Consider the following 16,862-nt stretch of genomic DNA (forward strand, 5'->3'; position numbering starts at 1 on the left):
TTCCCGGACCGGGGCACGAACTCGTGTCCCCTGCATCGGCAGGCGGACTCTCAACCATTGTGCCACCAGGGAAGCCCTGCTTCACCTTTTTAATACCTCTACTCAAACTAGTCATTTTATTGTTTTATACAGTTAATGCTTATTTTGATGTACCTTCTTTTCTTTGCTCATTATGGTTGTTGCTTAAATCTCATTACTTCTGTGTTCAATTTCCTTATTTCTGAACTATAGCCTTTAGAACTGCACTGGTAAAATTAAATTAATTAAACTAAATTAAGAATTAATTTACAATTAAAAACTCAGTTGTACTAGGCACATTTCAAGTGTTCAATAGCCACATGTGACTAGTGGCTACCATACTGGACAGTATTGCTTTGGAAGTGTATACAACAAGGGTCTGGGGAGACAACAGTTCTGTTTTTGTTGAAAAATGTCTTTATTTTGCTCTCTTGAATTACTGAATTGTTTGTTTTTTCCTCAGTACTCTGCATATATTATTCCCCTGTCTTTCAAATTCAGTAGCTGCAATTAAATATGCTGTCAAACTGGTGCTCTTTGTAAATAATCAATCTCAAGCTTGGTTGCTTCTGTCTTTGCCTTTGATGTTTTACCATCTGTCCAGGTGTGTATTTATCTCTATTTACTTTGGGGCCTTATTTCACTGCCTAAATCTGAGACTTCTGTCTTTCATGGATTCTGGAAAATTCTCAGTCATAATCTCTTCAAATATTACCTCTCTATATATTTTATCATTCTGAAATTCTTCTCTGTCATATGTTAAACTTTCTAAGACTTTCCTATCCTATCCTCTCTTTCAAATTTTCCATTTTTTCCCTTTCTGGAATGCATCCTGGATAATTTTCTCAGATGTCTCTTCCAGTTCCCCAATTCTCTTTTCAGTTGTTATAAATTCACTGTTGAGTCCAGGTAGAGAGTTTATTTCAATAACTAAAATTTTAATTTCTAGAAGTTTTACTTGGTTATTTTTCAAATCTACCTATCATTTTATTTTATAATCTACATCGGATATTCATATCCATTAAAGTCTCTATCTGATCATTTCATTACCCAAAGTTTCTGCGAAGGGTTGGCTGTTTGTTTTATCGTAACTTTTACTGACTGAATTATTTCTTTGTATATATAGTAATTTTGGACCACGAGGCTTGTCAATAAGATGCCTGGGCAATCTGGATTAAGAATATTTCTCTCCAGAAAAGTTTTGTATTTGCTTTTGCCAGATGTTCTAGAGTACTCAACAGTTGATGATCAATTTTATGTTAATTTTTTGGCCTGGGTAAGAAATTACACCAAATGAATGATATAACTTGAATCTCAAATCTGCATGAGAGAGCTCATGGTTACAATTTTCCCTCTAACTCATAGCCTAGACTGAGGTAGATTAGCTTGCCTGTCATCCCCCTAGGTTCGTGGGGATATGTCTGATATCCTTCTAATTTATTAATATATAACTCATTAGGGCACCTGGGTGAACGTTGGTATGCACGTCTCAGCTCCAATGAGCCACCTCGTGAGGGGTCAAGGTCTTGTCTCCTGATCCCATGTAATTATAATGGGGTCCTTATGTTAAGGAACGTTCCCTATCCCCAAGAACCCTTTAACCAGCTGGCAGCTGGTGTCAGCACACAAGCTTCCCACTTTGGCTTTCAGTTTTCACTTTGATGCTGACCCATTAAAATGCCCCCATTCCCTTTCAGGCTATACTATGCATTTAATATTTTATACAGCATTTCTAAGTGTTTATAGGAGGAAGATTTTCTGACATCATATTGCTGGACAGGAGTTTTTCTTTGATGTGCCTATGCCATAACTCCTCGAAATTCAGAGTTCGCAAGAATGGTTTTATAATCCAGTTAGCAAAATGGATTCTGTTCACAAATGAAAACAGAAGATCAGCAGATTGGTAGTAATGCATATGTTTACACAGCAAAAGAATTATGATTTTTCAACTAATCACAGATAAAATGAAAACTATCGTAAGTGTTTTTAAGGGAGATGTGTCCACAGATTAAAACAGCATTACATTATCCTACAAAATTTTAGCCAGGAGGGGGCTGTGTGTTCCAGCACACCATGACCCACTGATGAGTTTTAAAAAATTTGTAGCCTCCAAGATTTCTCATCTTTAACATATATTTATATATATTCAACTTATCATACCTCAGGCTGTCTAGTAATTGCCCTTACAACATTTGAATGTAATATTTGTAAAGGTAAACAGAGTTCCCAGCTTGTCATGGTGCTAATGAGAAGGGATGGAAAGAAGCACACTATGGGCCTAGGTTATAAGAGAGCCTGTATAATATTAAAGTCTTTATGATTCTTTCACTAATAAGATCATTTGGCTTAAGTCCAAGATGGAGACAAAGTCTATAATATTTTATATTTGTAAGTGCCTGACAAAAAACCTTTACATATATGGTGCTCTCTTAAGATAAGCAGGTCAGATCAGTGGTTTAAGTGATTTATCCAAGGTTACAGTTGGTAAAATGGCAAAGCCTAGAATAGAATTCTTGTCTGCAAACTAAATTCCACGCAGAAGAGTGTTACCATGGCAAAGCCACCCTCAGGGATATCTTCTGCAGCCTTTGTATCTAGAAATCATTTGTAAATTTTAAAAAGGAATTACTAAATGAGAGGCATAAAAATCTAATCTAAAGCTTCCCAAGTGCTTGCTCAGTTCAGGTATGGCATAACAAAAGGGTGTGTTTCTGCACGGATCCATGCTTTAGACCTCTGTTGTCCAATATGGTAGCCACTGGTCTCGTATGGCTATTCAAAGGCAGATTGATTAAATTAAATAAACTTAAAAATAATTTTTTTCTTGGTCACACCAGCCACACTTCAAGTGCTCAACAGTCACACGTGGCTGGCTGGCGATTGCTATATGAGACAGTACCCATATAGAATCTTTCCATCATCACAGAGTTCTGTTGGATAGCACTGCTCTAGAATGTGGATTGATGAAGTAATGTTATTGTTGTAGCAGAGTAGAAAGAACATTGGTTTTGAAGCTCAACAGACCTAGATTTGACTTCTGCCTGTCACTTATAACCTTTGTGACTCTTGAGCAAATTTCTTAACTTCTCTGGGACTCTTGTTTCCTCATCTGTAAGTTGGGAATCAGAAATAAGGTGCTGGAAACATCATTTTTGGTTAATAACTACAGAATCTGCAGTCTCCACAACCCTCATTGGAGTCTTGTGGCTGCCCAAAGTCCTTGCACAGTATACAAAAATATACTGCTTCCAAAAGGTTCAAGAGAACCACCAAAGCTAAGCTTCTGGAAGGCATAAGCATTTCCTCTGTAAATTTTACCTTTCTCTTGGGGTGGTGGGGCTAGGGTGTGTGGGGAGTGTATAAAGAAAACCTAGGGAATTCCCTGGTGGTCCAGTGGTTAGGACTCTGCGCTTTCACTGCTGTGGGCCGGGATTCAATCCCTGGTCGGGGAACTAAGATCCCACAAGCCGCAAAGAATGGCCAAAGCAAACAAACAAGAAAAACCACTCAAAAAATATATATAAAGCAAAACAAACAATTTAGAACTGGAAAAAGTTATAGCTCAATGTTCTCTCAACTCTAAAAACTGATTTAAGTGGAACTAGATCTGAGGGTGTAACTTGAGTAAAATGGGTCAGGTGTCTTGGTGGTATTTTCGAAAAGAAAACAACAGAAGAGCAGCTACAGAATCATGTACAATTACCTGTATACACAATCAGACACTAATTAACTTTTTATTTAAAGAACAATACCTAAACAACTCAATAGCCTGCTGACCTGACAAGACTACTTTTTACTTTTAAGACTAGGTAGACAAAACATATACTCAAGAGAGGCCTTAACACTCCCAGAATCACTTTATGCTGCCTTTGTCACTTCTCCCCGATACAGCTATTCCTTTAAATACTTTCCCCAAGCTCCTCCTCTGGACTGTTTCTAATATATCCACAGTATTGTGCTTGACCTTTTCAGGCTTTTCTCTGGTCTGAAAGCAAACTGATGTGCTCTTGAATTTCTAATTAGCAATATCAGAAACTGTAAGGCCCTTGAGATGATTCAGTGCCTCAATTAACCGAGGAAGGGAATGACCTGGTTAAGTGAGTCTTCTGTTTAACTAAGGAAACCTTTGTTTCAACCTCTTGTTGAAAATCTTTCTAAAATAAAAAGCAGTAGTGCACTTTTTCCCTCAAGAATATTCTAATTAATATAAAAAACACTCCTGACAATTTAAGGTCTTATCATTACAGCAAATCAATCTATGACACTATAGTGCGGTTAAGGCTATAGTATTGATCCCAAGTAACACATGAGAAATTTACTAGATTTTCACAAAATAAAACCTAACATTAGCTTGTTTTTTTTACAGTTTGCTTTCATTTCTTCCACACATGGACTATAGAAATATTTCCAGATATTTTAGGCTCCGATTAAATTTTGTTTTATCAACACAACACTGTGAATCAACTATACTCCAATAAAAATTAATTAAAAAAAATTTTGGTTAATCATGGTTCACTTATATTTGTGTTATCTTGCACTTTCAACTTCACAGGAAACTTTACTTGTTAAAGAAATATAATGAGATTCACTTCAGGCTTATGCTAAATGGTAATCAAGTCCATGGGCCTCTGATAATTTCCCCTACTGACTACTTTACCAATCAAACTTTTCTTAGAGGCAATAGCTAGATTAAACTTTCAGGTAATAAAAAGCAGAATTAAACCAATTTTCCTTAAAAAAAAATTAGATCTGTGTTACTTTGCAGAATTTCCCCTTTAACAGAATGGTCAGCATAAAGAAAACAGCTATTTGAAGTAATTCTACTGTGACATTAGTTTAAATAAATCCATTCAAACCATCTAAGAGAGGTAATTATCTGGACAAATAGTTTACTGAAAAGTCAAGAGACAGATTTTATTTCACTTAAAAGTGAGCTACAGAGAAGAATTTGGGGTTTCTAGCTTCAACACAGACCTTGTCATTTCTCATTCAGGGAATGAAAAGATGCATAATTTCTAGTAGTTTTTTACATTTTATACTGAAGACATTCCCCCAATACCAGTTACCTCCCAGTCAAGTGAAATTCAAACTTTTACTTAAGGAGCAAATTTATCTCCAGCAATCTCCTTAGATTATGGTTACAGCACAATCACCTTACCACCGTAACCAGTTTTGATATCTCTACCATCAATGCCAAACAAATCGCCCATCTTCTTTCCTCAAACACTCATACTTTCAATACCCATGCTGAAGTACAGGAACCAGGTATACTTTTTAGTGCTTTCCTTCTTGAAAGGGCCACTCTAGCTTTGCTGACCACACCCAACCATTTTTAGAGTCTATAAAATGCCTGAAAGAACCCTGGACTAGGAAGCAGAAAAAAGGGTTACAATCCTCGCTCTTCAACTGAATAGCCGCCACTCACCTCAGAGTCTCAGCTGACTTAACTGCCTGCCTACCCCATAGGTTATTATATTATTAACATTAAAGTACAATAGCTCTTGGCCCTGCACTTTTACCCAACAGATACTCAACTAAATAAACAGATCGAAAAATACCACAATCAGGGCAAAGATAGTACTTTCTTTGTGGACAGAAATATCAGTATCTGTCCTGTGTCTCTTAAACTAAGTTCTGTTGCTCAGGGGCATGGGCAGCCAATAATACATGTTACAACAAAAACAAAGGGTGAAACTTATTTTCAGAGAACAAACAATAGGAATATAATGTAATGCTATTATATGGAATAGTATAGTTAACTAAAATAATGTAATAAGTTACTGTATACAAAAGAGTGTTTCAATTTTAGAAGCCCAATTTAAAAGCTCTGATCTTACTAAGAGACTCATTTATAACCACAAGAGTATAGACCATATTTTTTATTGTACCTTTAATTTCCAAGAATAACGTGCTGACAGAAACTGAAGTCACTCAATTTTAACTGCAAACATATGCACTGTAATTAACAGATAGATACTCACAGCTTGCATTTCTATATAGTAGAAATGGTTCATGGAGCTGAAATTCCAAGTCTTTATTCACTGGTTCAACTAGATTGTGCATATTCAGTCGATTCACAATGGTAAAACCATGGTAAGGTGAAGCTGACCTTAGATTTAATAGAAGAAAAAAAAATCTGTTGTCATTGTTCATTTGCAGAAATGTTATCTACCTCTTTACTTCCATTTTAAAGAATGAATACAATATTGCATTATATAGTATTATTGGCATTTAAAATTGTAAACAAAAAAATCTAAGTCAGATCATACCCCTCCCCCTCTCAGAAGCTTTCTCGGTCCATCAGAGTAAAGACCAAGGTCCTGTCTAAGGCCACCAAGGCCTCAGGTGATGTGCACCCCCTTGACTTCATCTCCTATGCCTCTTCCCTGTTCCTCCTGCTCCAGCCACACTGGGCTCCTTGCCATTCTTCCTACAGGTATGTTTCCACCTAAAGACCTCTGCCTGGGCCACTGGCCTAGAATCTAGAGTTATCCCATTTCCCACAAGCCTTTGGTAAACTGTCCTGTTCTCACTGAGGCCTACTAGAGAACTACCCTTTTTAATGCTCCCAAACTCAATATCTCTAATCCTCTTCTCTCTTTTTCCATACCACTTATTATTTTTTGTATTTATTGTCCTCCACTAAACTGTAAATTCCATGAAAATAGGGTTGTCATTTTTTTAGGTATGTCCCAAGACAGACATATAGTATATGTTTAATAAACATATGCTCAATAAAAATATAATTTATTTTAAATATGTTGCAGGATTGGTTATAATTATTGCCCACCATTACAATGATTTTTCTTACATCAAATGTGAGAACTATGGAAAAACCTGAGTTACAAAGAAAATGCTTCGAATCCTACAATAAGAAACACCCTTGGTTCTCTTATCAGGATGATTCAGCATACGATCCTTTAGATATTTCTCACTTGTATACAACACTTTACGGTTTCTCACTTGTTTCTCTGTATACACTTGTTTCACTGAATCCTTTAGGTTTTCTGATTCCAAATCCAGCCTTCTTTTATACTAAGGTCTCTCCAAATCGACATTCTGACATCCTGGTATATATTTATCCAAAGTATATAAGATGTTCTCACATTTCCCAAATAGAGTTTCTCTGGTCTCCTTTTATTACAATCAATACCGTGTAAGCCTCCATAAATTTCATCAAATCAAGTCGCTCACTAAACTAAATTTCATCTTCTATAACCGGTGGATCTGTACTCTACTGTAACAATAAGGCCAGCAAAGCACTTTCCAAGTACCAACATTCTAACAACAGTTGAAGAGCTTCTAGACATTTATATTGGTAATGAAGACTAATGAAGTAGGTGAAGGGTAAAGTGTTTTTTTTTAAAGGAGAAAGATGAATAACAGCAAACAAAATATCAAAAAATAAAAAGTAACATCAAAGCATATACATTTAAAGGAAGAAAAAGATCAGTATTTTTAGACAAGATCTCAAAGTTGTACAGCAAAACTTAGAAGAATATTTGACAAATTCTTGTTAATAACCATCAGTGGAGAAATGGAGAAAAGCAATCATAAAAGATAACTCACAATACACACACACAGGAAAAGAACCAGGTATCAGTAATAACTCCTGCTGAGTTCCCTAAGCTTTAGAAACCAAAGGAAGGAACCTACCTCAGTCAGAGCAAGACCTAAGAGGGATCCAGGAAAACAAGGAACTCCAATGACTAACATACCCTGTCAGCTGCCTTTAGGCCAAGAAAGTTGCCGAACAAAACACAAGCTGCATTTACAAACCAATCATTTTTTTAAAAATCATGTTTTAAGACAATAATTCTCAGAAAAGTTAAAAATAAAAAATGTGCAATTATGAATAATCTAGGCTTTCTAAAGGACTCTCAAACTAAAAATACATATTACTACAAACACTGACAAAATCCAAAACTTTTGCGGGTAGATGGAAAGGGGACAGAACCAGAGTCTTAGAAGATAACTTTTTGTTTAGTAATCACACAACAGCTAGTCCATCTATTCTCTTTTTCTCAACTATTTTTCTCAATGTATTCTATTTTTCTTAATATGGGGGGAGGGAGAAAGGCAACTGCTTTAGACTCATTCATTACTAGAAAATGTTTTCCATTTTGCTAGAATTTATTTCCTAAATAAATTCTAGTTCTGTTTGATTCTGAATCACAGGAAGTGTCAAAGAAAGGACATTACTTGGTAAGGATCTCACAGCAAGGGATGGATGAATACTTGAAGGGTCAAGCAGGAAGGCCCCAAAGACAAATATACAATAGGGTTGAATCACTCCATATGACACCATTCACCATCAAATTTAAAAAAAAAAAAAAATTAAAAAAAAATCTTTTTAAAAAAGCTTACCTTCGATATACAAATAAGGTCCCTTCTATATCAGTCTTCTCCTATAATAGACAATGAGATGATTAGTTTTTTTTCCCATAATCTAACCCCAAGTAGTCCCAATGGAGAAGAGATACTTCATGTTTAAGATCAACTTATTTATTTTAAAATTAATCACTTTGAACAGGTCAAGTAGGTCTTCTCCACAGACTACTATTACCAGTTTCTTTTGTATCCTTTCTATTCTATTGATGTGTATTAACTGATATGCAATGTTCTATCTAGCAACACGCCTGTATCTGCAGCAATTTCCCTTTCCTTTTTTAAAATTTAAAGGAGAAAAATTCTAGAATTAGCTTTCACTTTTTAAAACTAAAATGTTTTAGCCAAATTTCTTAATTTTAAAGCCAAGGTCCTGTATAAAGCAATTTCTTCACCTTTAAAGTTTATCAAAGTTACTAGGGGAAAAAAAAACACATTTTCTTATAGGACACTTTGTTTCATCATTGGGGAATTTTGGTATATTTTTATGAGTAGCAAATTTTGTAGCAAATTTAGTTAAGAGTTACTTTCAAACACAATTAGTTTGTTATTTTTAAAACTGTGTTAAAGAATCATGAATATTGAAACTATACTCTGTCTTAGTGTAATTCTTATAGGTCTTACAAATAATTAAAAACTTTTTTTTAGCTTAAAGTAAATGTTTTGATTAACAAAGTACAACTCATCATCCTTCACTTGCTGTGACAAGAGCGTATTTAGGTTTGAAACACAGTTACAGGGGCTTCCCTGGTGGCGCAGTGGTTGAGAGTCCGCCTGCCGATGCAGGGGACACGGGTTCGTGCCCCTATCCGGGCCTGCGCGTCCGGAGCCTGTGCTCCGCAACAGGAGAGGCCACAACAGTGAGAGGCCTGCATACCGCAAAAACAAACAAACAAACAAAACCACACAGTTACAATGTTTTTAAAAAAGCAAAAGAAACACGTTAGTCTACAGTTCACAGCCCAGATAGGACCTAAATGGTTTAAGGTAATCAACAAACTTAGCAAACTTAAATGTCAGCCATATAAAATTGAATTTGCTGGGATGAAAAAATAATTTTAAAAAATATTTACCATCTTGATTTCTTCCAGGAGTATTGCCCTAGCTTAAACATCATAATGAAACTTTTCCTTACTAAAAATTCAGAGGCTTTTTCTTGCCTTTCAAACTTTATTAGTGCAAGAAATTGGTAATCAACGGTTTCACAATGAAAGAAAACGCCCAAATAAACCACTGTGCAAAGTTACAACTCACTGTAAAATAACAATGAGAGAAGAGACTTTGGTTATACTCCATGTACCATGACCCAAATGAATAATGGCAGCTTATTTTTCAGTTCAGGTTATTATAGCTTGTATTTCATATTTAAAGGTGAATAACATAATTAAAATTCCAAAATATTGGAAGTCTGTGACAAACTAGAAATAAAAGCCTAAGTCCATGCCCCAAATAATAAGTCCATGCCCCAAATCTTCACCATTTGTCTGCAACCCATATTACAAAAATTCATACGTAGAGCAAGAAAAATGATTAAGAACGATTCAAACTAAAGCAATGTCTAAAACAGCCACACTTAAAAAAAAAATCTATAATTTTGTTCTCTTTAGCTTCCCATACCTCCTTCTCTTACAGGAGGTGAAGGAAAGAAGATAAAGTAAAGCAAGATGACTTTGAAAAACTCTCTTTATCTGAATTAACTGTTTATAAATGCCAAATGATTTTTCACAAAATTACTAATTAACTATAACCTATGTATCTGCACTATGTTGTAAAGGACATACTACGATAATAATCTTTCAGTTTTGTTAGTATAAAGATTTCAATTCTTACTGAAACGTTAACGTCAATCATTAATTCGATCCAACAAATATTTACGGATTATTTCCTAAGTAAAGCCTATATAGCTGAATGAGTTAATCAAGAAGGTTCAATTTTTTTTTTAAGGGAAATTTTGTTACCTTTATTTGTTTGGCCACTTGCACGGCTTGTGGGATCTTAGTTCCCCGACAAGGGATCGAACCCGGGCACCCTGAAGCGGAAGTGCGGAGTCCTAACCACTGGACCGCCAGGAAATTCCCTAATTATGTTATTTAAACAACGGACGAAGCTTCAAACGGGCTAACAAGTCAGTGAACAAACTGAATGCAACTTTTCGGATCCTCTCCCGTGCAAAAAAGACAAAAAGTACTTAGTCTGATGGGTGCATTCAGAGGTGATATCACCAGCAGCATTGCTGAACAGACACAGGGTCTCTTTTCCAAAGGTTTCAAGGTAATCCAATTAACATGGAAGTCATTTTCCTAAGCGCCTTGAAATCTTTTCCAAACTCTGGAAATACAGTGTAGTTCGATAAATGCAGGACTTATCCCCAACCCCTCTCTTCCAATAATTGAAACTAACTGGATTTCAAGCTCTAAATCCAAATGACCTCTGAGAAGGGAGCCCTTATTTATGTCTATTGGGGGGAGAGAAGGAGTGTTTATTTTATAGATTATGTATATATACTTTATCTAATAACTCTCAAAGCTTCAAACACAATCTTTCAGGCATCTTTATGACTCCACCAGTCTCATATCCTCTAACACACCTGCAAAAAAGGCAAGTCGCCCACATCCTCGAACCGGACCCCATGGGGCTGATCCTCTTCCAACCCTCCCCTCTATCAGCTTTTCCCCCGGATGTTTGGACCTACTTCTCTCGCTCCTCTCGCCCAATCTCCGGCTCCGCCGACACCCCTCAGGCGTCAGCCGGACTCTTCTCTAGTCCCTGGCCTCGCCCCTGCCGCCGTGGCCTCCCTCATCGGCCCCCACCCAGAACGGTCCGCGCGGCCCCTTTAAGAGGCGGCGGCCGGGCGGGCGACTTCAACGGCCTGGCTGCACTCACCCACTGGTTGGCCTTGGGGCAGAAGGTGTACAGTGCGACCTGGCCCGTGAGGTCTGCGATGCTGGTGATGTAGGGGTCGTGTTGCTTCAAGGCCGCTAGGCTCATCTCTTGCCCAGCTCGACTCAGCGACTCCATCTTGAATTCCGGAACCTAGCCCCTATGGCGGGGGCGGAGTCGCGGACAGGAAGGTGCCATGGAGCCAAAGTTCCCCCAGCTGCGTCAGCACCCTCATCTTCCGCCTCTCAGCCGGGCCTCGCGGCGAGGCGGTACGTCAGCTATTATGCTCCGCTGCGCCCACGCCCGGGGCGCTGGGTCCCAGTGTCGTCAGGTCCCAGTGGACCTACCGTCCGGGTTGGCGTATGCCGCCGCGTAGCCGAGCTGGTAGAACGGGACTCAGTTGCTTCTTTTCCGCTGGCTGAAAGGTCCCGGCGCCCGGATCAAGGCTGCTCGGGAGCTTTCTCCAGCGTTCCTGCCGGACTAGGCTCCCAGGGCCGCAGAATGGAAACCTCGCTGTGGCAAGGCAGTGCTCCACCGTGAGTTTAGAAAGCACAGAGAAGCGGACAGGAAGGAGGGAGGGAACCCCGAAAATTACCTCAGATCTCGGCTCTCTTCGTGTTTTTATGAAGGAAAATTTTGATAAAAGCCAAACTAACCCGCCTGTAACTATACAGGAGTGTCTTTTATTATCCACGTTTACTTATTTTCCTCGTGTGAATCCCACGAAAATATTTCTATCCAGTCTTGGAAAGAGCCCGTGAAGGCTTGAGTTTGTCTTGGATCGTTTAAAGCTTTAAAACAATAACTCATTCTTTTAGCAAACATCTGTTGAGCATTTTAAGGCATTTTAAAGGGCCAGGTACTATCTGAAGAGGAAAACAAGGCTTGTAAGGTATAGGGAGCTCTGCCCCACCGCCGACTTGTTAAAAAACATTTTCTTATAGAAAAGATACCCCAATGGAATGGAAAATTTTTGACAGAAAAAAAAAAAAAAGAAAAAGGATAGTAGTTGTATTGTTGATGATTTTACATCCCAAGGCCATTTGTTAATGGAAAGATACTTCATGTCTTACATTCTTTGCAGAATCACGTTACATATACAAATGCAGACAAGGAAACATGTATCATTATTCATTTACCGTTCATTAAGCAAGTATTTATTGAACTCCTAATTGTGAAAGGGTAGCCCCCTGGAAGCTTCAAAGACAACTTTCTAGCTCTGGGAGAAACTGAAAGAAGTAGGGGCAATGCTAGAGACCTTTCACTTGAAACCCAGAGGATGGAGCCACTAACTTCATCTGGTCAGGAAAGTATAGGAAGCCTTCATGGAGGAGATGATGTTTGAATTAATGTTTCAGGGATGAGTAGGAATTCATCAGAGAAGAAAGGCAAGGGCTTCCTTTCATCTCACAGTCTAATGGTAGAAAAGTGTTCATCCTCATTTGCTGGTTGATTTAATTGAAGCTGGGTGGAGAAATCACTGGCTAGTTGTTCCACACTAGTCAGGGGGGATCTGGTATTAGAATCCAGGGACTACTACTGCCTGCTAACCCAGGGTCCTTTTATCCACACTATGGCTGCCTTTCTTCATAGTGGAGGCAGAGCCCTACATCCCCTCTACCTACTTTTCTTTTTTTTTAACTTTTTATTTTATATTGGAGTATAGTTGATTAACAATTTTGTGTTAGTTTCAGGTGTACAACAAAGTGACTCAGGTATACATATATATGTATCTATTCTTTATCAAATTCTTTTCCCATTTAGGTTGTTACAGAATATTGAACAGAGTTCCCTGTGCTCTACAGTAGGTCCTTGTTGGTTATCCATTTTAAATATGGCAGTGTGTATATGTCAATCCCAAACTCCCTGACTATCCCTCCCCCCCCACCTACTTTCAAGGGAACATTTAAACAATCTGTACCCTAAGTTTTTTTAAATTGTATTTTTTGAATAAGTAATACATTCCTGGTACAGAATTCAAAGGCACACCTGAAACAGAATTTAGGTGTTTTTAATTCTTATTTTTTAATTGAGGTAGAGTTGACCTATAACATTATATTAGTTTCAGGTGTGCAACATAATGATTTGATATTTGTATAGATTGTAAAATGATCACCACAATAGTCCAGTTAACATCCATCACCACACATAGTTACACATTTTTTTTCTCATGATGACAACTTTCAAGATCCACTCTCTTAGCTACTTTCAAATACGCAATACAGTATTACCTGTAGTTACCATGCTGTACATTACATTCTTGTGCCTTATTCATTCGTTCTTTTCTTATGTAGATTTCCTGAAATAATCTAGGACATTTCCTTTTTTATTTATTAAATATATATTTTTGATTGAACAGGGCTAGACTAGTGAAGAACACCAAGTTATTTTAGGGAGTTTTCATATTCAGAATAGAAAATTGCTTCGAAATGCATGTTTGCATGGCCCCAAACATGTTAATGTTGACTTTGATGCCCTATACAGTTCTTAAGATATATTAAAGAGAATGTGAGTATTTTGGAATTGAAAATCTTTCTCATTTACTTTGAAGCCTGACTTTGCCTTATATTTGTGAATGAAACCTTAAGACCTTTCCCATGTCTTTTAGACCAGGGGTCCCCAACCCCCAGGCCTCGGACCTGTAGTGGTCCAGGAACCAGGCCGCACAGCAGGAGATGAGCGGTGGGCTAGGGAGCGAAGCTTTGTCTGCCACTCCCCATTGCTCTCCATTGCTCTGAACAATTCCCCACCCCCCACCCCATCCGTGGAAAAATTGTCTTCCATGAAATTGGTCCCTGGTGCCAAAAAGGTTGGGGACCACTATTTTAGACAATAGGCTTTGAGAGGTCAGAGATTCCATCTCAGTCTATTAGGTCTCCAGTACCTAACACAGCCCCGGCAAAGAGTAGACTCTCAATAAATACTGGTGAATGAATGTTGTCTTAAAACCCAACTCCCTTAAGGCCATGGAAGAGACTTGTGGGAGGGGTGGGGAGGTGGGTGGCTGGGATCATGTGATCAGAGGTGGGAAGGAGTCTTACTCTGCACTGGAAGACCTTTGGTAACATTTGCGTTGTGTTCCATGAATGACAGTTTTTTAATAAAAATAATTTAAAATATGAAAACCTAAAACCCAATCAGTCCAACCCATGTGTCTCCCACTCTGAGTGGTTCTGTGGTAGAAAATAAAACTTGCCATTTAAAACCATGGGCTCTAGGTCCACGATGGTGGACAAGTTGATTTCCACTAGACCTTGAGCCTCAGTATACCCTCATTGTAATACATCAGCAAGCTAAATGACACACCCACAGGAGCCATGGCAGTTCCGAGGCTGACCATAAAAGGCCAATAAGTGGGCTGTGGCCCAGTTCCTAGAAATCTCTGCCCCTTTCCCAAAATTGTTGGAATAATCCTCCCACTCATTAGCCTATGAAATTACCCAGCCTATGAAAAGTAACCACCCCCACACCTTGGGGCCTCTCACCTTCTGAGATGGCCCACATTCTGTCTATGGAGTGTGTATCTCCCTGAATAAACCTTTCATTAAAAAAAAATAAAATCATGGGCTGTAAGGTAAAGGGCACTAAAATACATCTACCAGCTGTGTAGCTTTGTCAGTCCCAGACTTCCCATTTCTCCAGTGTCAAATCCCAAGTCCTTGCCATGGCCTAGGAGGAGACATCGCTGGGCCTGGTCTCTTGCTTTCTTTCCATCTCCATTTTCTGTGAATTGCTCTTTCAAATTTTCCATCCCAGCCCACTGACTGACATGTGCTAAATGAGTCTAGTCTCAGGGCCTTTGCACTTGTTGTTCTCCCTTTCTGGAACATTCTTTTTTTTTTTTTTTTTTTGCGGTACGTGGGTCTCTCACTGTTGTGGCCTCTCCCATTGTGGAGCACAGGCTCCAGACGCACAGGCTCAGCGGCCATGGCTCACGGGCCCAGCCGCTCCGCGGCATGTGGTATCTTCCCGGGCCGGGGCACGAACCCGTGTCCCCTGCATCGGCAGGCGGACTCTCAACCACTGCGCCACCAGGGAAGCCCTGGGACATTCTTGTCTCTGATATCCCTGTGATATAATAATGGCTCATTTCCTCACTTTCTTCATAGCACTTATCTGTGAGTTGTAGTTATTATTATATTCACTTTTGTCTGTCTCATCAGCTTAGTGAAGCAGGAACCATGTCTGTCTTGTTTACTATCACATTTTGACACAGAAACCAGGCTTAATAAGTATTTGTTGGATTAAATGGAATGTTACGTTGATTTCTATCTACCACATAAACCTGAGAGAAGGGATGGTTGTTTCAGCTCTACAGCCAACAAAACATTTGTTTGTCATAAGTATAAACAAATAATCATGATTGATTTACTTGTATTATTAATATAATTTTTTGTTTCTTAGGCTCTATGCTTATCGCTTTTAGTATAGCCCAGAATTCAGCATCTTTTCACTCTTGCAACTTTCTCCCTGTCCATTTTCTCTCCATCTCTGTCTCCTCTCTCTTTCTCTCCTCCCTGTCCCCTTCTTTCTCAGATTTTCTTTTAATTTTTAAAATTTATTTATTTTTTGGTTGTGTTGGGTCTTCGTTGCTGTGTGTGGGCTTTCTGTAGTTGCAGCAAACAGGAGCTACTCTTCATTGCAGTGCATGGGCTTCTCATTGTGGTGGCTTCTCTTGTTGCAGAGCACGGGCTTCTAGGCATGTGGGCTTCAGTAGTTGTGGCACACAGGCTCAGTAGTTGTGGCTCATGGGCTTAGTTGCTCCACAGCAGGTGAGATCTTCCCAGACCAGGGATCGAACCCTTGTCCCCTGCATTGGCAGGCGGATTCTTAACCACTGCGCCACCAGGGAAGTCCTCTTTCTCAGATTTCAAAGATTTATTCTAAAAGTATCTGCTTAGGGACTTCCCTGGTGGTCTAGTGGTTAAGACTCCACATTCCCAATGCAGGGAGCCCAGGTTCGATTCCTGGTCAGGGAACTAGATCCCACATGCCACAACTAAGACCTGGCGCAGCCAAATAAATAAATAATTTAAAAAATAAATGAAAGTATCTGCTTATTACTGTTTACCTTTATAGGCAGAGAAAGCAAGCTAACTAATTTTCCCAAGGTCCAATAATGATTCATTTGCTGAGCTGGAATTAGCATCTTCTAGCCTTGGTTTCCAGGTAGATCATGTATCTTGCTACTATTCTGCCAGGCACACTCTTAAATTACACTGGATACACATGAGTGAAATTTGTTTTCCTTATGCTGCTGTTTCAACTGTTGATATTTATTTTACATGATTGATATCCAAAAGGTTGTGGAGTTACTATAAAACTCCTTACCTCGTCCTTGCCAGATGATTAGGATGGTAGTTCTTTCCTTCAGTTTCTCCAGAAAGGCCTCTGACCTCTGTATTTTATTTATTTATTTATTTTTGATGTGTACTTTATTTTATTTATTATTTTTTATACAGCAGGTTCTTATTAGTTACCAATTTTATACATATTAGTGTATACATGTCAATCCCAATCTCCCAATTCATCCCACCACCACCTCCCCCTCCCCGCTTTCCCCCCTTGGTGTCCAT

The 16,862-nt window shown here is 38.7% G+C and overlaps 1 protein-coding gene across 3 annotated transcripts in view; it reads right to left on the reverse strand.

The window, feature by feature from the left end:
* The window catches only part of DCP1A (decapping mRNA 1A), a 65,149-nt gene extending 53,160 nt beyond the window's left edge, over nucleotides 1-11,989 (reverse strand). For all 3 annotated transcript variants that reach the window (XR_013830216.1, XR_013830217.1, XM_079934531.1), the window contains exons 1-3: nucleotides 11,290-11,989; nucleotides 8,386-8,426; nucleotides 6,000-6,127 (exon numbers count right to left, since the gene is read on the reverse strand). Coding sequence is in view for 1 of the 3 variants with exons in the window: in XM_079934531.1 (XP_079790657.1) it covers nucleotides 6,000-6,127; nucleotides 8,386-8,426; nucleotides 11,290-11,424 (304 nt within the window). In the remaining 2 variants the exon portion in view is untranslated. The remainder of the gene's footprint in view (nucleotides 1-5,999; nucleotides 6,128-8,385; nucleotides 8,427-11,289) is intronic.
* Between the last annotated feature and the right edge of the window lie 4,873 nt (nucleotides 11,990-16,862).

The sequence above is a fragment of the Stenella coeruleoalba genome (assembly GCF_951394435.1).
Source record: "Stenella coeruleoalba genome assembly, chromosome: 10".
Lineage (NCBI taxonomy): Eukaryota > Metazoa > Chordata > Mammalia > Artiodactyla > Delphinidae > Stenella > Stenella coeruleoalba.